The sequence below is a fragment of the Onychostruthus taczanowskii genome, unplaced genomic scaffold (assembly GCF_017590055.1).
Source record: "Onychostruthus taczanowskii isolate IOZ18803 unplaced genomic scaffold, ASM1759005v1 scaffold74, whole genome shotgun sequence".
NCBI lineage: Eukaryota > Metazoa > Chordata > Aves > Passeriformes > Passeridae > Onychostruthus > Onychostruthus taczanowskii.
The window spans coordinates 1,633,196-1,658,028 of NW_024505229.1; the positions used below are offsets into that span (position 1 = coordinate 1,633,196).

General features: G+C 46.5%; 1 protein-coding gene across 2 annotated transcripts; it reads right to left on the reverse strand.

Moving 5' to 3' along the window:
- Positions 1 to 296: 296 nt before the first annotated feature.
- On the reverse strand, positions 297 to 23,902 carry TSPAN2 (tetraspanin 2). 2 transcript variants are annotated; one of them, XM_041422801.1, is made up of 8 exons: positions 23,752 to 23,902; positions 21,714 to 21,816; positions 8,974 to 9,071; positions 8,460 to 8,534; positions 7,852 to 7,953; positions 6,568 to 6,642; positions 5,755 to 5,838; positions 297 to 4,227 (listed from the first exon to the last, which is right to left on the reverse strand). In XM_041422801.1, exons 1-8 carry the CDS (start codon positions 23,818 to 23,820, stop codon positions 4,162 to 4,164), a joined length of 672 nt encoding a protein of 223 aa, XP_041278735.1. In that variant the 5' UTR covers positions 23,821 to 23,902; the 3' UTR covers positions 297 to 4,161. The 2 variants fall into 2 exon arrangements, with proteins under 2 accessions (XP_041278735.1, XP_041278736.1); XM_041422802.1 differs by lacking the exon at positions 297 to 4,227 and adding an exon at positions 4,248 to 5,635.
- Positions 23,903 to 24,833: the final 931 nt, after the last annotated feature.

Here is a 24,833-nt window from a genome sequence, read left to right on the forward strand (position 1 = left end):
CCGCTGTGGGCGGGGCATCGCCGGCACGCGGGTGCCTGAGGGGAATTCCGGCGGTGCCGGGTTTGGATCCCGGCGGGTCCTGACGTGGTGCTGATCCCAGTCCCGGTCCCGGTCCCGATCCCAGTCCCCGTCCCCAGTCCGGGACCCTGCCTGCCTCGCTTGCCGAGGGCTGCTCCGTCAGCTGGAGCCCACCCGGTGCCCTGGATGCAGCAGGGGAGGCGGAGGCAGCCCCGCGGTGCCCTCAGGGCCTGGGGCGCTCTGGCCGCGCGGATCGAGTTCTCTCCGAGAGTCGTTTATTCCAGGTTATTTTTATTAGGAAGTTGTTTCAAATTCAAGACACAAAGCTGATAAAACGCCACTTCGGAACACATCATAGGGAAGTGAAAGCTAATTTCAGCCACAGAGTTAATTTTGTTTTCTTTCAAAGCAAGAGGTAATTCTGCCACAGACTTGGCAGCATGAACTGAAATGCCAGTTCTGTCCAAAATCAGAATTTATGCTGTGCCATACACATTATCCAGGAAGTGGTTAGTGTTTTGGAGAACCTTGTGGCTGGAGCACCAATAGAGAGGAAAAAGATTGAAAAGCTTTATTTATGTACATTTTCTATGGACAGCATCCAATGCTGTTAATCCATAGCCTGCAAAGGCTGTGCAATACAGCATTTGAGGGCTTAAGACAACTCAATTTCTGTTTCAAGACACATGAAACGTGTTTTGTTATAAAACTATTAGTATCAAGACAAGTGAAATACTACTCTTCGTTGTAGGGATGTCACAGGGCTGAGCTTCATCAGCTGCTGTGTGATTTCTGAGAGGTACCAGAACTGGCTGAGGTTTCCCTGTGACAAAGGAAGCTCCCACTGAGATCAGTAACTTAGAAAAATTAGACAAGGGAAATGTCAATAAGGGTGTTTTGAGACACAGTAAGGGCATCAACAACGTACATCTTTATGCTTTAGAACAAACTGACAGGAGAACAAGAAAACATGTGTGATGTGCTTTGAAAATTATGCCACCTGGAGGGATGTGATCTTTTGTCACTTTCCTCTGACACAGGTGCAAGGGACAGGATAAATGGGTATTTTTGCTGTCTTATGTGGCAGTAACTCTGAAAAATACCTTCAGTTACTAAGATGCAGAGAAAACTGCAATTATATCAAGCACCTCACAACAGCAGGAAACTACAAAAGACCTTTATCCCTGGATTCTGTTAAAGGCACTAGTATATGAATAACATGTTGATTTCCAGCTTAATTTATATCAATAACTTAGAGAACTAAAGCAGTAACAGGTACTGTCCTGTTCCTGGTATGCAGTGCAAGTATCCCCTAGACCTAAATAACTGCAACCCTAGAGCTTATGCAGGAATGCTCAGAAAAGTAATGCTTTCTTTAGAGGAAGAAAAAAGCAAATCACAAACCCAAAACACTTCAGCAGAAAGTTTGGTGGCTCGAGTCTGAATTTATAGAAGGTTTTTTTCTACCACTTTTTTCTGTTTTCCTGAGGCACTGGGGTGGTTTTGTACTTCTGGGGGAGTGGAGGGCTGGGGAAGCAACAGCAGGTTCTGCAAGCTGCCTTGGCATTCAGTGCATCTCCAAGCAGGAGTGGGCATCTTCCAACTTACTCAAGAAATAATAAATAAAAAGATAAACTCTGGTCCTGTCATTACATTCTGGTGCTACGAATGTGAGGAATGTGTAGATGTGTTTAAAATGAACAGAACACTGTCATTATGAGGGGGAATGTAACACAAGGAAATTGCTTTATTTGCAGGCAGTTTCTATCCCTGCAGGACAACAGTCTTGGAACCTGAACCACTGGCTCTGGTGCTATTTTTACTGATTTTCCTGGAAGCTGGCTTGTCCTGAGTGGCAAAAATGACACTCTACAAGAGTTTCTTCTTTCTGCCAGTACTACCCTGGGACAACACACCCCAGCTGGGCACTACCCCACCATCTCTCCAGACACAAGCATTGTAGGGACAGTCTCAGGTACACCTGGGAGCCAGGAAATTGCTGTGCTGGCTGCTGTGTTAAACTGATTTCTAAGGTTCAGCTTGAGACCCTCATGGATTTGCTGCCCCTGCTGTTCTCCCAGCTGAGCCTGTGTTAGGAGCAAGCAGCAGATCAGGGCCCTGTTTCCTGTGCTGGTTCTTGCAGAATGAGGTCCCAGGCCCTGTTTTTAATTAACATCCATTGCTAATCAGCTGTGGCAGAGTGACACAAGCCTCACTCTTTTCTGGTGTGTGATTTCACGTGTCCCTGCCAGCCTAAAGCTCAGCCTAGACATGGCTCAGTCAGCAGTGCCTGCCGTGCCCAGCTCTTAGTGCAGTGCCACAGCTCATGGTTGGATGACTGGAAAAGAGAAATCCATGGAAGAGACAGCAAGATGTGTCAACTAAACCAGAGACCTGGAGCAGCAGCACTACCCCAAGTCCTGAAGTGACAGAAAACTGATGGGACTTTGAGTTTCTTTGTGGAATACGAGATAAAAAATAAATAATAGCTAGAGGGTGGTGTATCCCACACATATTTCCTGAGATCCCACTTTGATCCCCTGTGTTTCAGTGGAACAAGGAGCCCATGACTTGTAAATTCCAAGGCCTCTTAGACAATGGTCTATTGGAATGTGTAGTTTAACTGAACTTCTCCCCAGCATGTCTGGAACAACTGCATCAGGAATCTGAACTGGTGATCAGATCTGCTGCTATGGGGGTATAGTTAGCAAAAAGTTGTTCTCTGAAATGGTGAATTATCTTGAGTAAGCCAAATATTAAGAGATCCTGAGCCTTTGATGTAACATTTTTCTGGGGACAACTTTCTCCCTTCTAGGCTGGTTCAAAAGGAACATTCTCTTATGAATAAATATGACAAATAGAAAAATTAAAATATAGAAAAAAATTATGTAAACGCAAACCCTGAGGTATTTCAAGCACACAGTGTAATTTTTATACCTGACAAGCAATCTAAAGGTGCCAGTAAGAAAACTTACTTCATGGCTCTGTAAAAATGTCCCATCTTTCTTTCCTGCCTTCTGCCCCCAGGAAGGGGCGAGAGGTTGAGGTAAGAGCCCCGTGGAAGCTGTGATAGTCACAGAAGCAGAAACTGAGGGTATTAAAGTGCTGTGTGTCTTTTTCTGACCTCTTTGTTTGGCTTCCACAGGCCAGTTAGATTCTCTACAGATCTGACAAAGGGGCTGCTTTTCTGGACCTAGGCTCCACTCCTGCACCAGTTTGTAGCCACAGTGAGGCTTTTGGGATAAAGAGGCTGCTGAACGTGGATTCTAGTGGCCCCTTGAACTCATAGTTGGGTTTTTAGGTGTATCTCAGCCTAGCTTGGGAAGCTTAAGCACACTTTGCACTGCAGTTGGTCCCAAATGACTGCCTGGTCTTGCCAGCTTCCCACCTCTTTCCCCCTCTTCCTTTAACCTGGATCTCCTTGGACGTGTTTTCTCCCCCAGAGCTTTCTGCATTTGCATGAAGGGTCCAGTCTTACAAAAAACAAATACCCAGTCTCTGCATGACAGTGAAGTCAGTGGGTCTACTCTTCAAGTTTGCTGGAGCAGGCCCTAAGGCATTAATTGTTTTTTTAAATAAAGTACAGTTTTATTAGTTCTGCTCTGTTTGGGCTTTGGAAAATAAAGTCACAAAATGGATCATAGGTCTTACTTTTTACAATGGCATTTGTCCCTCTGCTAATTCTTGGCAAACAGGGGCTCGGTGTGAGAGGGTTCTGAGCACTGTGTCCCTGGGGGATGTGCAGACACAACGTGTTCCATCTGCAGACATTTACCTGGACAGGTACTGCACCTCCAGGGACCTGCTCACATCCAGAGGTGTTTGTAAGGAGACATGCATATGCTTTCACAAAGTCTATACATGTGTAAACTCTTAATTGCACATATATAAACATTAAAAATCAAATTAGTCTTAGATGCACCTTTGCTCTTTTTTCATTAAAAAGGACATTTTAAACTCCTTTTTTTGTCCACTTCAGTTTTACTGTAACTAATACAATTCACCTGATCACCTAACAGGATATTTTCCTCTCAGTATGTTAAAACACTGATTAAAATGCATTACAGTTATTAAATTGGGTAGAAGAGCACTTCTTGTAAGCTTAGTCTGGAACTCCTGGGGCATAGTTGTGCAGTGACAGTTTTAGATCATTTCTCTCATGTTACGGATCGTACAGCACAGAACCATGCTGAATATCATGCCAAAGATCTAGAAGAGAAGGGATGTGATTTAGGGATCCACTTACAAAACAGTTATAAAACAATTTGCATATCAGACAATCTGAAGGTCCCTATGGCAGAGTAGTGACTGCTTCCATCTACAAACCCCAAAACATCAGACAATAAACATGGAGGAGGTTTCACTGATTTTATCAGCTCACAGTGGTTTCACTGTTCTTTGTCCTAAATGTCCATCCAAGCACAACTACCCCAAATATCAATGTTACTAACATCAATTTAAGTCACAAAATAACTGTGACTATTGGTGGTATCCTGGTATTGCACTGGAGTGTTCTGAGTTCCAGAATGTTCTGTGTGGAATATGCCACACATTACAGTCAGAGCAGAGGGTGATTGCAGAGCCCCCGGCGCTGCTGCTGAGCTCTGAATAGTTCCTGTCTCAAGAGCAAGACTACATGAAACCTAAACCCCGACTCGTGTCAGGGAACTTGGTCACCAGAGGGAATGATGAAAGCAGAGAACAGTGGGTGTTCCAGAGGCTCTGCTTTCTTGCCACAGGTCAGTTCTGCAAAGCAGCTGCCTCCTGAGGCTGCACTGCTGAGGCTGGGAGATGGGCAGTTTAAGCACTGGGTTGATGTTCCCTCCCCACACATGTCCCTAAGGCTGGGCACAGCTGAGCTCTCACAGCCCAGCAAGTGGCAGAAACAAGGGCAGGAAAAGGTGCAGGTGCATTTCTGCTGCTGAAGAGGTTGTGGTCACTTCAGGACCTTTGCTGTGTCTGAGGTGGGGATCCAAGGGGAGCCAATCCCAGTTCTGGTGTGTCCTTGATGTTATTGATCTCTGTCCCACCCCCACTGTGTTTTTGAGTTTCTTCATGTTTCATACAAACCCCAGGGTTGTTTAATTTGCACATCATGGTTTCTGTTACCTGCAGAAACCTTCCAGCTCCTTTTCAGTGTCCACATAAATCTGTGAAGGTCCTGCTCTTCCCAGCAGCTAAAGGAGTGTTTCTTTACTAATACTGTGGCTCCTCATGCTGCTGGTGTCCGAGTCTGAATGAATTCATGGCCCAGACGTGCTGGGAAAAGCTTTGTGCTAAAGCCTGGTGAGCCCCAGCCCGCCGGTCCTGCTGTGTCCTTGGGACAGGGTGACATCTATTGGCCACAGCTCTAGTGGGTATTCTCTATTCCTCATGAAAACTCAGGAATGTATCCTAAAGGGTTGAAAGCATCAGGGTGCAGTTGTTTTGGAATACAGTAAATGCTGCTACAGCCTTTTGCTTTTCAGTTTGGTTCACGTGACCTCTGCTCTCCTACTCTTACAACAAAAGATTACCATTATTTTGGATCGTGTATAAGGACACAAAATGAACTTGAAAAGCACAGTCACACAGCTCTGCTTGCACTGATGGGGGCAATTCCCAGGGAGAAGACACACTGGAAGCAAGAAGAATTGAGGAATCTCAACAGTTGCTGCAAAAGACCTTCCACAAAGCTTTGAGTAAGGGACAGGGTACTGGGCTCAAGGAGAGATTGGAGAACATGGATTTACTCACTGTGATGCTAGCAATTGCAATTCCCACAATTCCAACTAAGCGCAGCTGAGTATCAATTACATTCTGAATTTCAGCCAGGCAGTTCTGTTAAAAACAAAATTAAAATATTTTTTTTATGCCTGGAAATCTATATTTCAATCAATTCTATCAGCTGTTCTCACTGAGCAAGAGATAAACACAAAAATATTAGTGCAGTCACCATCCTAATTCCTGCATCTAAACCTTGGGTTTTGCTGGATAATTTTCCCAGCATCTTCCCTTTCCTGGTGAGGCATCTGTACCTCTTGCCTGGAGAGGCTGACACATGCAAGTAATTTTCTTACACTCAGTTTTCTCCCTAAATTTAAACTCCTTTATATAACAGGCCATGCTAAATCAAGAGGTTTGGTGCTTCATTTTGACATTGAACTCACAAGCAGATTCCAGAAAAGATAGAAAGTACAGAAATATATTTCTTAACACCAATGAAGTTTCCAGTCAGAAGGCTCCATGCATGACTAAGGTGGACACTTGCCAAAATCCAGCCTTCATGGGGAATTTGGGGTCCTGTTCCCTCCTTCTCCCTTTTCCTTTCAGATGGTGCAATATTGTCTCAGCTACCATGGGATGCCACAAAGAGGTGTCATGACTGAGGGCATTATGACCTCCAGCTTAATTCTGCCTCCACTCTGCTCCATTCCATAAGGAATTTCATGCTGGAATTTGCAAGGCAAAAAGAACTTCTTCCTTTCTTTTACTTACAGAATGTCTCAAATTTTATTACAGAACTGACACGAAGAAGTGATTAGAAGAAGCAGGACAGAGGACACTTGCCTTTGGCAGCTGGATGTTCTCTGGACAGGGTAATCCTGTTTGTTGCTCCACATTACCTTTACCACAGCACTGGAGCTGAATGAGAGAGAGAGATGGAGGATCAAAGAGGGGAAACCACAGACTGTTTCATAATGACAGTCAGTTATTATTTTGTCCTGATTTAGGGACATATTTCATATTGAAAGTGAGACAATAAATAACTAAAAAAAAAAAGAATTTGTACAGATCAAATAATAACCATATTCTCTATATTTAAACTGCTACTTCTGGTAGAGTTCCAACTGTGTGGGACAAAATTTTCAAAAATTACTTTCAATTGTCTGAGGCCACAGCAAACAGCCACATTTGTATTAACAACAATGACCAGAAGGGATTTTTATTACCGTATTTCATAACAAAGCAAACAAGTGGATTTGGGAAAAGCAGATCCTTGGCTTACAAGAAAACAGGAGTTGTTAAAGGGAGCATGCAGAAAGTTCAAATATTACAGAATTATGGACAATGCACAAAAAGTACAGCAGAGAATGCTGGAATTTTATTTCTGACACAACATCGTGCTGGGTTTGGAGACAGTAATAAATCAGAGTTTCAGAGGGTTTGTTTTTCCTGTTTGACTATCTCCCACAAAATGCTTGGAATTCCTCTTTGGGTCAGAAATAAGAGCTATGGGAGAAGGACAAAAGGGTCTGAGGTTGTGAAATGTTTGTTCTAAAGAACGTGGGAATTGCTGTAAGGAGCAACAAAGCTTGGGCTTGCTCTCCATGGGAGGCAGTGCAGATCCAAGATGGACACAAACAGGATTAAAGAAGTCACAGGTTGTAACTCTCATTCAGACATTCACTTTTTGGGTGGCCTGAACTGTGTCACATATGTGCTTTTGGTCTTTCACTGACTTGGTTCAGCCACACTGTAGGTCCTGGGACACAGGTCATGTTTTCTCTGACAGATGCAGAGGGATGCAGATATTTCCCCCTCTCTGCATTCTCAAGTATTTATCTGTGGATTTCAATATCCAGAAGAGCCATAACAGTAATTTCTTCTGCACACAAAGACCAGAAGCATCACAAATTTCAAAGCCTGGCTAATTGTACTTTCAAATGTCGAGATCCAATAACGAGAATTCTGACCGAGCCCGCAGGAAACCCTCAGGGTGTGAGCCTCTGATGGGATTTTAAGTACATTCAGTTCTATTTTGCCATACCTCAGAGGGAGGAATTCTGGATTCTAATGGGCAGTGTGACAGTGGAGCAGTGGAGGGAGGTGTTAAGGTGGAGGAGTACTCACAGCCACGTGGTAGCGATAGATGGTACTGTTCATCTTCCCCACTGGGTTTTTCATGTAGTCCTCATAAGCGTCTTCGTAGATTTTCTGGGCTTCCTGTATTGCCTGCAGAAATCACACTAAGTGAGTTGCAAATCAGTCTTACCCCTGATCCAAGACTTTCACCTTGTGTCCTCAACCTCCAGGGCAAAAAGTAGTGCCTGGTAAACATGTATGGTGACTCAAGAGCCAGGAGATTTTGTGGCCTGGTGGCATTCAGAGGGTCAGAGTGTTCACAGGCTCTGTGCTTTGGTTAAACACTCTGAGTTGGGAAGTTCAGTGCCTGAATTTGTTTGTGCTTCTCCCAGGCAATACCCTCTTTTTCTTACAGCTCCCCTTGATGTTCCTTCAAGGCTGAACCACACCTCCACTTTTTCTTGAAGAGAGGAGGCAAAAACTTCATCCTATTCCAAACTTGTGATAACACAAGCTGTCATTGGCTCCAGATAAGAATGTCAGAGAGTCTTGCAGGGAAAAGTCTCCTGGAAAGTTTTCCTATGGAAGAGCCAGGTCAGTGGGCACTGCAATCCACAACTACCCCATCATTATATCAGAAGCTGTTTGCTACTTACCACTTTCTTGCCTATGAAGGCAAATACTCCAGCAGTGACCTCACCTGCAAATATCACCAACAGGCAAGCAAAGAACTGCAGAGGAAGGAGAGAATCTCTCATCAGTGTAGCTTATTCATGGGGGCTGCCACCAGCCCCTCGTCCTCCCCAGGCCCCAAAGCCCACCCTGAAGCAAAACTCCTGAGGGGGCTCTGCACAGGGCTGCCAAGGCAGATTCCTTGTCACATTCAAACCAAGGGGAAATGGCAAAGATGTGGTTCAGAGGGAGCTTCAGGAAAATCAGAGAATAATTCCAGGGAATACATCACAAGGGACAAACAAAGGCACCTCTGCATATATGCCAGCTCTGAAATAGCATGGTGGCTGCTGAATCCAGAGAAACTGGATTAGCCAAGAAAAGGACATAAGACCTTTCAGGTCAGGACTGTAAAGATCTTCACATTAATGACACCAAGCCCTGAATGCTTTGGATGGTTTCCCTGCACAGCCCAGGCCCTGGAAACCTTTTACTCACTGTTCCAATTAAGCACTGGGACTCCCGTGCTGCTCCACAGCACCCGAAAAATCCAACTGCTGACATGATGGCCCCTGCTCCCACCAGTACATAGAGTCCTGTGGAAATCAGAGCCAGGCAACAATTTCAGAAGGTTTCTCTCCCCAAAGCCTGCTACCTGTTTCATCAGCCCCACCCACTTGCAGGCATAAAGAGGTCTCTGGCTCTCACAAAACTGGTTACACAGAAAAGGTTCTCTGACCACAGGAGGAGAGCAATACTTTCTTCAGAATTCTTGGAGAATTAAATAAGATAATTTGAGATTAGCTGAGTTGGTTAGAGCATGGTGCTAAAAACACCAACTTTGATTCCTGGATGGGCCATTCACTTAGGAGTTGGACCTGATGATCCTTGTTGGTCCATCCCTTCCAAATGAGAATATTCTGTAAGTAAGAATCTGTGACTTCCACCTTCCTAGTCTGCTGTCCCAGGTTCAGCTCAGTGCAGAAAGAACAAGCCCCATACCACCTGTAACCCCCTTACACCTCTGCAATAAGCAATGTAAAGCAAAAAAAGCCCAGCTTTGCTAGAGAGCTTATTCCTGGGAAACCTGGGGCTGGAAATGTTCTGTATGCTCTGCAGGGGGGGAACTGAAAGGAACATGGGAGATGGCAGCATAGCCCCATCCAGATCTAGGACCCCAGCTGTAAGCTGACACCTAGAAACACTTATTCAACAGGTGTTTTGATTTTGTTTTTATTTTTTTGTATGGGCTTTATCTAGGACAAAAGGAAATCAGAGTAGAGAGTTTTTCTTTCCTCACTTGTGAATGTACATTTTTTGATCCGTGCTTAGGCAACACTCGGGTTCCTGTGCGGGTCAGCTCCCACCAGACCACAACCACGGGGCTGTGCCTCGGCTCTGGTACCGTGCTGGTGCAATTCTAGCCCCGTGCAGGAAGCACAGAAATCTGCCGTGCTGAGCCACTGCTGGGGAAAAGAGCTGCATCTTCCTTCTCCTCGTGTCCTTCTGGTGAGGGACAGTGGAGCTGCAGGCAGAGTGCACTAGAGGGCACAGCGAGCCTTGCTCCCAGCCGGGACTACCCAAGCTCCCACGGAGAGCCTTGAGTGTGCTCAGTTACCAGTGTAAACATTATCACATCCGACAACGCAGGGTTAGCAGAGCTGCTGGCATTTGCTGTTAGCAGGCCTTGTGTAACCCGGACTAGAAAATCCTACAGATGACAGTTTGCAATTGCTTGGAAAATGTAAAACCAGTCAATGTTTGAGTGCAGAGCTTCCATCCAGCTGCTCTACCTCACTGGTGCAGCCTGCTCGGGGAAGGCCAACTCCTGCCTGCTGCCCATTCACTGCCACACTTCAGTCTCTGTGTGTATCCCAGTTACTGTGATCCTTGTCCTCCCCTCCCTCCCTCCTTCTGCCCCAGTTCCTGCTGAGAGATACATTCTGATAAATAGCAATAAAACAAGTAATATGGCTTTGCCTACTAATTGTAATATACACGGTGCTGGGGGGATGCTGTTTGCTGTCTGTGTTGGCAGTTCTTGTTCCATGTTTTCTGGATTTTTAATACTCAGCCACCTGTGACTTGCTGGGACTGAGCATTCTTCAGCCTGGTTCTCGTACACATATGCACAGCACTGGTTTTTACTGCTGTACAAAGATATTTATGGCTCAGGGGAGAAAGGTCAGCCAGCCCTGGTGTTAGATGAATTGGAAAAGACAAAAAACCCTCGCTCAGGTGCAGAACCTGGTGCTCACCAGCCAAACACCAACACTGCCATTTCCTGGGATCTCCATGGTAACAAACACAGTGTAATTACAAAGATGTTTCCTGGACGTATTCAGTGTGTCACTCCCTACTCCTGTCCCTGTACTTATCAGGCCACTTAGCAAAGATAAATTTGAGTAAGGAGACAGGAAAGGAGTCTTCCCTTTTATTTTTGTAATAACAAAAGCAGCTAGGAAAGACAAAGCTCTGCGAGTCTGGGGTGAGACCACTTTCAGGAATTTGGATTTGCATTTGTCAGAGAAACAGCCTGAGCATTTCACTCGAATGACTCAGAGCTAAACCACTACCTCAGTGAGAACTTCCCTTTTAAGGCGTGTTACAGGAACTCACACCACTCACTAAACAAAGCTGAGCCCCACAGCAAGCCAGCCAGGAGTTAAAATCCACCTTCTTCCATCTTCTGCTCAGAGAGTTCATCCCACTTTGTCCTTTCTGAGCCTGGGATTACCACTTGCTGATACCCAGCTATTTCTAGATGGAAAATAATGTTGACACTTAAAATTTCCACAAAAATAATTATATTTTTACTTTTCTACTATATATACACACATGTAATCTTTCACACAGGAATGAAACTTGTGATTTTGGGGTTGTCCTGAGGCCAGGACTTGGCCTCGATTAACCTTGTGGATCCCTTCCAATTCTGAATATTCCATGAGACCTATGAAGAGTAGCTTGAAAAAAGTCAAAGGGGCCAAGTTACTCCTCAGCTTGCACTGAGAGTTTTCCCAGCACCCAGGGATGCTCAGTGGAAGATGACTTCCAGGAAGGATGTCTGTCAGAGATGGAAATTTTATAATTTATGGCTTAAACATCTTCAGGAAGGATTTTTGCCTATTGTAGCAAAACACGACCACCACATCCTGACCGAGGCCTGCTCACTACTCGAGATAAGACAGAGTGGCTCAGCTCAGCTCTGGGGATGCACTCGCAGGGGTCCAGCCCAGCACCTTCGTGGTGGAGACTGCAGCCCAGGGCTGTCAGTGGCCAGGCTCACACAGAGCCTCGAACCACAGGCTGGGAGGAAGAGAGGTTTGGGCGTGTGGTGAGAAAACCCCTGTGGTCAGAGGCAGTGAACCACCATCCCCTGCTGGGCACAGGAGCCCAGCTGTGTGCCCTGCACCCCGGGAAAAGCCGCATCCCCGCGCGGACAGCGGAGTCACGGCCCGTCCCAGGCCCCCCAGAGGGGTCCCAGACCCTGCACTGCACTTGATGTGACAGATCCAGAGCCTTGCAAGGGACAGTGGCAAACCCAGCCCCCCTCAGGAGGCACGGGGGCGTTCCCACCTGCCCCAAACCTTATTAATCCACTGGATTCTAGACTTTGCTTCGGCAGAGGATGCTCAGCACCCAGAGGAGCAGATGGAGGGGAGCAATGAGACATCCTTGGGACCCTGGGGTGGGTGATGTGCTTCCACCTAACCCCTGCCACTCTCTCCCTGTCCATGCCCTCCCTGCTTTTTCTTTTTATATTTATTTCTTTTCTCTTTCTCTTTGCCTCTTTTAAATAAAATATATCAATTTTTTGGCACCAACACCTAACATTGTTTGGTTTTAATAATGTTTTTTGGTTAGATTTTGAACATTTCTGTGTTCAATCAGTTTTATTCACAGACTTAGTTTTCTTTGCTCTTCTGTGTTTAAACCGGTTTTTACCAATATCAAAGCTGTAGATGCAGAAATATCCTGGATGGTGTAAGTATGTAAGAAGGATCTGGTACTTCTTTTCCTAGGCGGCTGTACACAGCAATGTAGGCATGTTCACCTCAAATTCTTGATAAGAACAGACCTAAATTTAAAGTGAGACTCTTCAGAGACAAAAAAAATAAAAAAAAGCAAAGGGTGGCAATGTCTGGCACACAGCCCTTGGAATCCCAGCCTTACCTAAAGCATCAAGCACTGAGAGCTGTCAGGGCCAGCAGTGCAAATCCAGACATTTGGTGATGAATATCACACCTTTCCTTACAATAGTATCCAGTGTCAGGATAACTAAGGTTCACTAAAACCCATCCCTTCCTAAAAAGCAGGATGGAAAGCCTTAATCAGCTTCTATTCATCAGCACTTCCATTGTAAAGTACAAAGCCTTGGCATGGCCTCCAACTTGGCATCTACAGCACAGCAGGGAAACAAAAAAAAAGTCAGTTTATAGCCACAGAATGGAACAGGTTTGAGAGCTACAAACTGACACAAACAATTCATCACAAAGCTCAACATGGCAAAAAGAAGTGTGTGAGTCAGGTCAGGGTAGAGAGCTTGTTTAGGTGAGTGGAAAATGATGAGAAGACTCTCCAGCTGCAGCTTTTTGTGCAGCAGAAGGAAAAAAAGTACAAGGTGGAAAGGAAGCAAAGGTTTGTGGCCTTTGTGAATTTTTTCCTCTCACCTCTTGTTGCCTCTGTTCATTTCCTGCAATTCTGCTCTTTGGTCTGCGTGTGCTCATGGAGAGGAGAGAGGGCTGGCACCTAAACTGAGAGCAGGGAATGCAGAGCAGGAACGCTGCTGTGGCATCGAGGAGGGCCAAGCTGGCCCCAGAGACAGAGCTCTGCCACCTGTGATTGCCCACACTTGGAATATTTACTCCACCTGCATTTAGGACTCACAAACAGGTCACTCCCAGCCCCTGAATGCAAGGGGATGAAGAGGCACATTCCAGAGATAAAAATCCACGTGCAAATCTGACAGAAGATTGGTTGATTTAGGCAGACACAGCCAGGGCACTGATTACTGAGGGGGTTCTGGAGGAAAGAGGGGCTTCTTTATAACCACAAGAGGATGAAAAAGAACGTGTCACAGGACTGGGGGTTTTTGAACAGAGCCTATTCTCTTAATTTTTTTTGGGGGGGGGGGGTAAGGAAATATTGAGGTTTTGGGGTGTGGTTTGTTTGTTTTGCTGTGCTGACAAAAAAAAAAAAAAAACCCAGTTTTTAAATAGATGTGAAGAGGAATGAAGACTTCTCCTTTTAGCAGTAAGTCAAGTGAGAGAACACCTGATAACAAACTGATTTCCCTTCTGGCTGTAATGTAGTGAGTGAAAGAGGGGAACCCCCTTCTGCCATTGTTTTATTTTGCAAAGACAAATTAGGAAAGCCATAAAGCAGCAGCTTTTATGTGTATTTGATTTTTTTTTTTTTGATTCATCCCATGGGGAAACTCATTCTTTCCTGAAAGGAAATTGTCAAATGGGGGCATTCCCCATGAAAATTCCAACAGAAGGGATTCCCATTTTCTAGCAGACTCTTTGCAATTACAAGGGGAATGAAAATGTTATCTGGCAGTCTCAGAGCATCCTGTGGCTCCCAGTAGTGAAGAATGGCAAATCCACAAGTCAGCAGATCTCTGGATCAGCCTCAGTGCTCGTGGCACACAGCTCTTCCCTCAGACACTGTCTCCTCTGGAGATAAGGACACATCCCTTCTTGGGCTGCACTTGGAGACACGAGAGCTGCAAGTCTGAAAAAGCATCTTGAAAAGGATTAAGGGATTCTGTGTGTTGTTTCTGAGTGTACAAACCCTCTGTGATTAGCAAGGATACAGAATTCCATCTCTTTAGACCAGATAGAAGAGAAGGATGGAATTTTATAGCTACTGGCTGCAATGTATTTTTATGTATATCAAGAGTGGAGGCAGCCTGGGTTGGAAGAGATGTAATTTCAGACTCTGGAAGATACCCCACTCCCACAGCTACTTTTGTTTGTTTGTTTGTTTGTTTGTTTTTCCCTAAGTCTTACTGAAGGTTTGAGGCACAAATCCCTGCCAAAGAGCAGGAACAGACAAACACACCATGTCTCTGTCTGGCTTTATTTCACATGGGTTTCTTGTTTACCTGGCTGCTATGGGCACTTTCCATTTGAAATAATTCTCCTTTTTTTTCCCCTCTCTTTTGGGCTGAGTAAATAACACTGAACAAATCCCCAACTGTTCCTACTCCACGGAGAGAACAAGCGGCTCTGTTCTGGGGGTGAGGGACCCAGCAGCAGCAACAGCAGAGCCCAAACAGGGCTTGTAGGGATTTTCCTGAGGCTGTGTGTTCCTTGAAGCCCCAGAGGCAGATGTCCTCCTCCACGGAAGGACTGAGGCTTTCCAGCCCTTAGGAGAGCACCAAGGAACTTCTAGCACAGACACACTCCTGGAAAATATGAGAAACACACGTAGGAGTTGGAAAAAAAAAAAGTCCAGACAGGGACGGTTGTGTGTGTGGCACCAAACTCAGCTCCTGAAACAGGCTTGTTACTAGAAATTTCCATTGTATATTTATTTATAAAATACATTCACAGAACTGGAGAAAAGCTGCAGAGGCCTCTAAAGTGACATGAATTTCTGGAGAAGTGGAACATACCCTTAATTTGAGCATAATGGATATACCTGATTAAGTGTCTGGCGTGAATTCAGCAGAGATTTCGTGGTTAATCTTCCTGGAAGCACAAAAGCATTACAGGCATCAGCCAGTTTGGAGGCTACTGCTGATGCACCAATCCTGAATTTCAATTTAAAATCAGCCTCACTATAATGTAACGTCCCAGTCCAGTTCCTCTCTTTCCCATAGAACACCAGCCCTTGTTACATACCTTGCTCACATGCATCCCAGAACCCTAAATAATTATGGCCCAGATTCACTCGAGGCAGTGTGTTCCCAAAGGCTCTGTCAGTGTCTGCCACCCCCACAGGCTGCTCTGAACTCAGTGTCACCAGCACACCTGTGCCAGCTGCAGCTGTCCTACCCTGGCTGAACTCACAGACCCCTGTGGCAATGGATTCTACCATTTAATGATGTGAATAGTGTGGGAAAACTTCCTCACGTGGGAGCTGGTCAGAGTGACAGTGTGGTCAGAAGCACAAATGTCTTGGTACTTTTTCTAGTTTCACTGCACCCTTTTTGACTAGAACCACAGAGCATTCAGGAGTGCACTGCAAATGTACACAATGACATTGGGATTCTTCAGCTGGATTCCCATTTCCTTTCTTCATATTTCCTGACATTTAGATGCCTGTTTGGCTGCAGTAAGCAAAGCACTTTGTTGTCAAGAGCAACTGATAGTGAGTTTAAGATCATGTTCATGTGTGGTTGTAGCTAATTTCAAGTCTGTCAGTGTTTGTACTGCTTACATTATCTGTTACCACTTGCATCACTTTGTTGATACTGTATTTCTTCTGCCTTTGTAATACTCAGGCATTTGGTATTCTGAAATCCTCTCGTGATTCTCTGCAATCCTCTCTAGATTAGGACACTCTGGCTAATTCTGTGTGTGCATGAGCCAGCTCAATCCAAACCCTCCTGAAGAAGTTTTTGAACTGACAAGCCCCAAAAAGGAGGCTGAGGGCTTTTTGGTTGCTGGTTTGTTTTTATTTCCAGCGGACAAAACACTTTCCTCTTAACGGCTTCAAAGTGGACTGTCCAAATGTATTTACAGCTCTGTCAGAGCAAAACACAGCACAGGACGTTTCCCTTACAGGAGTTATGATGGGTTATACTGGTCTATTTGTCATGTAGAAACTGCTTCAGAGCATGTAGGGGTCTCTTAAAGAGACTCTGTGTGAAAAAGGAGCCTCAGCAACCGTGGCGTGTGGGGTGCTGCTCCAATGAGAGGAATCATGGAATGGTTTGGGTTGGAAGGGTCCTTAAAGATGATGTAGTTCCAGCCCCCTGCCACGGGACACCTTCCACTGTCCCAGGCTGCTCCAAGCCCTGAGCAGCCTGGCCTTGGACACTTCCAGGGATCCAGGGGCAGCCACAGCTGCTCTGGGCACCTGTGTCAGGGCCTCAGCACCCTCTGATTACACATTAATGTAACCAGCCACGTTCTGGGGGCATCCAGGGATGGGAAGCACCTTGACGCCCTTTTCCTTCCTGCAGGAGCAGTGGCAGGTTTATCCCCGGTCACCTCTTTGCAGAGAGCTCCCGGTGTTGCTGTGTGAGCTCTGGGCTGGGCCTGGGCAGCCTGACCAGAACAGGACTCCTGGAGCCTGGGTGCTCCCCGAGGGGGCTCAGGGTATCCCGGGCACTCGGGGCTGGCAGGGCTCAGCAGTCACAGCTGCGCCAGCAGGGAGCAGGAACCAGGGTGGCTTCCAGCTGCCTCGAGGGAGGAGAAGGAAAGGGGGTAACTGTGGGCTCGGCTGTGGGGTGGGACTGGCTGACTTTACACAGCTACAGCAGGGAGAGGAGGGTGGGAGAAGCCACCCAAGAGGATAATTTAATGGGCAAAAAGTGCATTATCATGTTTAAGTGATTAAAGAAAAAAAAGCCTCCTGAACCTCAGCATCTTGCAAATATACAACAATCACCCTGAGGCAGATGGAGAGATTGTCACATTAGGCTAAATTCGCTGGTTTGGTCAGAATCGCCTTTATTCTGTCAGGGGGAATGCTAACTCTTAGGAACTGCTGCAAGGTTTTGTGATGCACAACAGAGACCGAAGACTTTGGAACAACTTTCATTTTTAGTAAGGTTTTCTCAGGGGGTGGTAGGGGTGGTGTCATATTTTTAAAGTGAATTTCCAGTGCAGCAGCTTCCGTTTTCCACTCAGGGCCACTTATCAGCCTTTTCTAAACCACTCTTCCTGAGCGACAGAAAAAGAGAGCTGCACATAGATGATAGGAAGAAAGGAAATTTCATTGCTTAAGTCTTAAGTACAGACTAAAAGCCTATCCAATACATGATGGCAGGATCATTTAATGGTCTTGTGGTTGCTCTACACAGGGGCTGCATTGCCAACAGCTCTCATTTTGAAGGCTGGTAGAGTCTGAGAGGTGGTGGATTTAGCAGAGAAAATCCTGTTGACTAAGGGTATAGTGCTTGACTCCAGAAGACATGAATAGAACTTGAATAAAGAGAGGCAGGAGCAGAGAACTGCAGTTCACATGGATGGAACTCCAGCCAGCTCCTGTTTGTATGGGCATCCACTGCTATGGAGAAAAGCTACTAATATCCTTCAGCTCCAGACATGACTTCATATCCTAAGGCACGCTCCATCCACGTACCTTTCAAAGCCAGCAGCATCACTCCTGCTCTCACTGACCCCAAGAAAAAGCCACTATCACCCTAGAACTTTTGTCCACAGCTATTTTGGTCCTAATGGATGCCTGGACCATAGACTGGATCATGAGACTGAAACAAAGAGAATAGAATTGTTCATAGGAGGGTTGCTAGCTCTGGCTGTGCAGGAGAAGCAACATTTCAGGGCTGAGAAAGAGCCACCCAGACTGATTTGTTTGCATTCATCAGGTTTTGTTACCATTCCTGAGGGGGTTTGTTGAGTACACACACTTCACTTTTATTGGTGCTGGCAGGGATGGGACCCTCTCCACTTCATTTCTGAGGAATACAGAGTTTGTCCTGTTTGTTGCCCTTTGTCCACCAAAAGCAAAGATGGAAGAATGGGATCTGGAACTGATCCTTAAAAAGTCCCCACGTCAGTTTTTGCTTCACAAATGCTCTGCTTGCACTCTGCAGCACTTGGTCTGTATTGCTGTCCTTCAGTTATTCTTAAAATTAAGACCAGCAGTACTATAAGGAATTAGAAAGGACCAATTAATTGTGAGACAGCAATGCTGACACCCTGGGTTCCCACAAGCATCTTACTTCCTTCTGACTCTTGCAGACCTTCCTGCCCAGTAAAAAATTTCCCAGTCTTGGTACAGGAGTCTCCATAAGGATGAGCAATCCAAGGGAATTCCCTTAATTCCACAGATCTTTTCTCCATTTGATCAGTGCAGTGTCACAGACAAAAAGATAAAAAGCTATTTGCCAGCTATTGTCCTTTGATTAATTTATCCTTTTTTCTTTCATTTTTTCTCTCTCAAGTGCAGCTAAGAGAGGGATCTATGAACTCTACCAGAGCTGAACTGCAGCTGAACAGGAAAGCCCCAGTTTTGCTTCATCACTTGAAGCACAGGCACAAAAACTGTACTGTGAGATGGAGTACCATAAAAATATATCTCACTGTAGAGGGAACTCCAAAAGCTGGGGAGCTTCAGGGAGAGGATGTGCAATTTTAAGGGGCCTCCAGTGGAAGACGTCTGGTGAAATGGTTGGAGGCTGCGTGGGTCAAAGTGTTCCAATTCCAACCTTTTCTGTTGTAGGTTTTTCACTGCAAACTGCAGTGGGGAATATGGATCACCAAACACAAAACCACAAGCAACAGAAAGCTAGGAACACATATGTGCTTGCCCACAGCACTGCTGCCTGTAAGCTGTTCTCCAACCAACAAAAACATCTCAGTGGCTGGAAAAGATGAACAGGCCTGGTTGCCAAGTCATGGCCCGAACTATTCCAGGGGCAGAAAAGACAGCTGGGCTGCTGGTAAAGAACAGGGCTATTTAAGGAGACTCACTCTGGCCTAATGGAAAATGCAAGGATAGAATTATCAATTATTTTACACTAACCCAACATTTCAGATCCAGGAAAAAAACAATCACAAGGAAGCAGAAGAGAGAAGCTGGTTAGATTCGGCTGGCAGCTCAATCCAGGTATAGAAAGAGCAGAATGTGCTGCCCTTTAGAAGAAAGAAAATTAACTGTTTTTTAGAAGATGGTGATTCTGGAGTGTTTCAGCCTACAAAGCAAACTCCAAATGCACCTGCACTGTTGTTCCAAGTGCTGACACAAAGTTGATGTGATCCCAGAGCCTTGGGTTATCACAAGGAGCCACAAAAGCCATCAGTGGAACTGAGATAAAGAAATTATTTTTGGATGTATAGCTATATGCTGATATTTTAAGTTATATTGCTGATCTGCTTTCTCTTTCAGCCCTCAGGGCAGCTGCTCCTGCTGTGCTGCACAGTGTTCCATATTAAGAATTCCTATGCAAAACCCTGGCTGCCACCCAGAAAGCATGTTAGAGAGCAAACACACGGAGCCAAATAAACAACAGTCCCAGAGACGCTGAGAAAGGCCCAATACACAACTGCCAAGGGGGACTCCGAGCTGAAATCTCGAGAGGGAAAGCTCTTCAGCATGACCTTCAAATGCAGCTTTGTCTGCTGCAAACCCACTGTAACTGAACTTCTCCCTGTCCTTTTACCACAGCCTTGGTCCCAGACTGTTGACAGCCTCAGCACAGCCTCAGCTGTGCCATCAGATGCTCAGGAGTCACAGCATTTAGCAGGGTTTGTAATGAGGGAGAGAGGGCAGCAGCAAACTCTTTGGTCTTCTTTCACAAGAATGCTCTGTTCAGTGTCTATTACAAAAAAAGGGCAAAACTTTGCTTTAGAATTCAGTCCAAAGTGCAAGTTTAAAAGAATTCTGAAATCTCTGTGCCCTGTTCCTCAGCACTTCCTCTCACAGTTACATATTTCAACAGGCAGCTCTATAAATACGTGTGGCAGCCCAAAAGCTGAATGTCATGGTGTCTGATGAAACTTTTACAAGAACATTCCTCAGGACTTCCCAAAATTAACAACTTTGAACAACTTTTGTAATTTCTATTCAGGGCAGAAGCAGACTACATCTTTTGAGATTTAAATACACATGCACCAAAGAATATCTTGTTTACACCGCGTGTTCCAAGCTGCACTGGAGCTGTGGTGCTTAGTCACAGCACAGGATGTAGCACTTTCTGCCTTCCAGCAGCACTTGATTTTGAAGGCCAGAACATCCTTTTGTCTTGTTTGCTCTCCTGGGACAAACATAAGTGGATCAGGCTGGGAAGCATTCCAACCTACAGCACAGGGAATTCAGCAGGTATAAAGTGGAGCTGGAAATGAAGTTGGTGATCTAATATGCTGCTGTCACAGCAGCTCAGATGTAAAAGAAAAAGTAAATCATGCTTCCTAGCTCTCTGTGTCAGTGGAGGTGCTCCAACGTGTTTTACAATTACCCTCAGGTCCCAAAAAACATTTTCATCTGAATGGTTTTACTCTTTTATTCAGCCTCACAAAATCCCAGGGAAACACTGCTGGACATAACATTCTCACCATCTATTCCCACTGCTGCACAGCCAGTTCTGTGCCTCTAGCCTGGCTGCAGATGTTAAAGAAACCTGGGCCTGGGGCTGTGGTGGACCTGAGTCAAAGCCTCCACTGAGAGCATTGGGGTATTTAAGGTAACTGCACAATCTTGGAGTGACAGGTAACTGCTGGAGGCACCTCCCAGTCCTTCCACCCTGTCAGAGTGGCTTGATGGCCAGGGCAGGAGTGGGTATTCACTCACACTTGGCATTTGTAGATGGCAAAAATGTTTGCACCAATGGGATTTTATTGGGTCCATCTCTAGGGGTGATGTATTAAACAGAAAAAAATCCAACTTTTCTGGTGTAAAGGTATGTTGCAGTTGCCAGGGACAGAAAGCTGCAGTTGCTGGCAGTCCCAGACAGCAGCTATTTAAGGGTGTCTATAACTATGAAGCACAGGTCCCAAAAACCCACCTGGAAATCCCAGAGAGACAAGTTATCTTAAATGCTAAAATTAGATGTGACTAATCCCAGTTCTGTAGGCACAGGAACTAGCTGATTCCTGCCCAGGCTGGACAAACAGCTCCTGAGATGACTGAACACCAGGCAGTACCACTTTTCAGCTGTGGAAGGATTTGCTTTGGCACTTTGGTCCCACTGAGGCCTCCACAGGGAGAATTGCTGAGCAGAATTTTGCTGCTGTCCTGGTTCTGGGTACATTCTGAAAGCACATTTGTTTTGTTGCCTGGCAGCTGCACAGAAAACTCTGGAGGGATATATTGGTGAGCCCCACAAGTCTCCAACCTGTCTCACCTTCTATTCTGAGAGTATTAGCACAATTCACTTAGGATATCTGGGGACTGGATCAAATCCAGGAGAAGAGATTAGTTAGGCCTAAGGAAGTGGCTGTCAAGCAGAGAAAGATCAAAAGCCATCACACACATGGCACACAGCACCAGAATGTCCAGTTTTGTGTAGATCAGCCCAGAAACTGTTGACCAAGGTGTGTCACCTACCCCAGGATTCAACCCAGGCTGGAGGCTGCTGCCCTCCCAGCACTGTCACTTACCCATGAAGAAAAGTTCCGGGGACTTTTTGTCTGTAGCAAACTCTGCCATGGGCCCACCAAAGCGCAGCCACAGCCCGAAAGCAATGACAGCCAGTCCTGCCAGCTGCAACACAAACACAGCAGTCAGGGCTGCAGTGACAAACAGCTGGAAAGAATCACAGCAGTGTCTTGGCACCTTGTGCTTTTTTGAAATCCCACAGCTCAGAATTGCACTGTCAGAAAATTCATGCAGCACTTGCCAGGGTCTGATAACAACAAATTCCTATTACAGTGCAATGTTCTTTCTTTCACTCTTCAGTGTAGTGGTGCATCTGAACTTACTACAGACTCTCAAACCTTGTCAGTCATTTAATCATCAAAATTGGGCCTGAATTCTCATGAGAAATGGAGTGGGGCAGGGGACCCCCACCAAAACTAGGAGGTACAAGGGTTGTTACTGGGTAGATATCTTGGATCACAGAAATTACAAACCAGTGATAAATGCTGTCAAGTGCAAGGAAAATTTCCCTTTAATGTGAACAAGGCCAGGTCACAAAGAAGTGTCACAGCATGTTGTTTGAGGGGAAAGATCTACAGCCAGAGGTCTCAGCTTCACCACATGCCAGACAGATCATCAGCCTGCCAGGCAGTGCTGTGTGACCTGGCAGAGAACTCCAGCATCCCTCAGGAGCAGAGCTGTGTGTCCTGCAGGCAGCTCCAGCATCCCTCAGGAGCAGAGCTGTGTGTCCTGCAGGCAGCTCCAGTATCCCTCAGGAACAGGCACAGCGTCCTGCTGCTGTCCAGGCCCAGAGCCTCAGCCTGTGGCACCTGCACAACCTGGACACGTGCTGCTTCCCAGGTGGGTGCCAGCCTGGCACAGTGCTCCCCTAACCTGTCCTGCATTCTCTGGCACTTGCTCCATTGGCACAGCTCCACAAGCCAAGAGAGCAGGCAATTGTACAGCTGGAGATCTCGGGACCATGGCTTTCCTCACAGATGTGTCCTACCAGAGGGTGAGGGTCCCCTGCCACCCTGTCACAGCATGGGGACCTCCCTGCTGGCAGCCTTGGGCTGCCAGGGCCTCTCCAGGCTGTGGAGTGCCCCTGGCAGTTCGGGATGAACGTCCCAGCCAGCTGAGGAGATGGTTCCTTCCATCTCAGCAAAAAGGCAGATAACAAAACACAGTACTTGTCACTTTTGAGAAACAAATAACACAAAGCTTTGTCCTTCTGCTGCCTTGCAGCTGCAGCTGGGCAGCATCACACTGCCCCTCCAGCTCGAGCACAGCAGCACTGTGTCCCCGGAGCACGCAGTGCTGTCACCACGAGGGAACAGCCTTTGGTTTAACTGTGCTTCAAGCATAAAGGAGACAAAAGCCCAAAACTGCTTGGTCCAGAGAGGCTGAACAGGATGACTTTGTGGCTTCTTTTAAAAAGACGCCAGTGAATCAGAAGGAAAGAAAAAGACATTTAAGAAGATGACATTGCTGATTGTTTTCTGGAAAGCTGAAGGGAGAACAGTGCATGAGGGAAAGTGAGAGAAGAGAAAGCGTGAATTCACAACATGGAACTGTGAGACTATTGAAAAGGTGCAATTGAGGAGAATGGACACAGCATTCCCTAAATCTCTTGGGGTGATGCGAGGACTTTGTCTTAGGATGATCTTGTAGCAGCTGTTGGCTCCCTATTAGAAATGACATGAGTAAAAAGCACCGTGATGCTGTGAAATGTTCTGCTAACTGCACTGTACTGGTGGAACCTCTGCCAGCCTCCTCCTGCAGCCGCGTGGTTGCCGGCGAAATGATCGCTACTTTAAATGATCAGTTTAGACAGATGCTGTCTCTGCTCAGCAATGTCATCTTACACCGAGCCGGTGCTTTCCCAGGCAGAGGGAGCGAGCAGAAGCCGGGAGCGCTGCCCGGGCGCTCCCGCAGCCTCGGCTCGGGCAGCCGATCCCGCAGCGCTGCCCGGAGGGAGCCGCGCCCGTGCCACCCCCCGGCACCCCCGGCACCCGCAGCAGGTGCCCGGCCCCGCCCGGCCCCGCTCCGCCCGGCGCTCACCCAGAAGGTCAGGTTGAAGATGAAGAGCAGGATCTTGACGCAGCGCATCCCCCCATAGCCCACGCCCATGGCGGGCGCTCCGGCAGCAGCTCCCGCGGCGGCTCGGCCCGACTCCGGCGGGGCGGCCCCGGGGGCAGGTGCGGGGCCGGGCGGGGCCGGCGCTGCCCGGGCGGATCCTGGGCCGACCTGGGCCCGCCCCGGGGCGGACTTTGTGCCCGGCGCTGTGCCCGGGGGTTCCCGCGGCCGCGGCTGCCCGGGCGGGGCACGGGCGGGGCCGGGCACCCCGCTGGCCCCGAGCGCTCGGTGAAATCCCTCTGGGCGTCCCGGGTGTCTCTGAAAGACGCTCGCGCCTTGCAGATGCTGCCCACAAAATTACAGGCAGGATCAAGAATGTGATGTTGTTAAACTTGCCTTGGTTCATAGCCGTAGCTAAGAGCCCCTCAAGTTCATTTTCCAATCATTTATTTGTTTTCTAATTTGACCCAAAGTGCTGACTCTGCTGTCAAAATCTTAAAGCTTTCTCATCTTATGATTTTTTTCAGCTGCTCCTTCGAGGTCTCCAGGAACTGTTGAGTCCAAAGTTGCCTGTGGGGTTTTGACAGGGGAGCATGAGGTAAGGTTATGTCTCTGGAAAAGGGGTTTCTACCTTAAACATTTCCTCTCCTTATTTAACGAATCAACTACTTATTTCCTATTTATTTTAGTTTGTGCTCTAGTCATACCTGTAGAGTTGTACCTTTTCAGATTATTTTCAAGTTTTGAATAAATTTTCCCTGAGGTGTGTATGGAAACCATGCAAAAATGTGTGGGGAAAGATGTTTGGTGTTGTTATTTCAAATTACACTCCTCTAATGACGCAATAATACCAAAGGATGTTGGAGGTGGTTTCCTTTTTCACTCACTTTGCTCTGCATTTTCAGTTGCATTAAAGCCTCTTCCTATTTTGGAAAAATAATCCCGAACAGTTTATTTGAATTGCAATGACAGAGCTTAATTAAGAATATATTATTCCATTTGCAATGAATTGCAATGCAATACACTTTATTGGTTTAGTTCTTTGGATTTTTTAAAGAAACATTGAA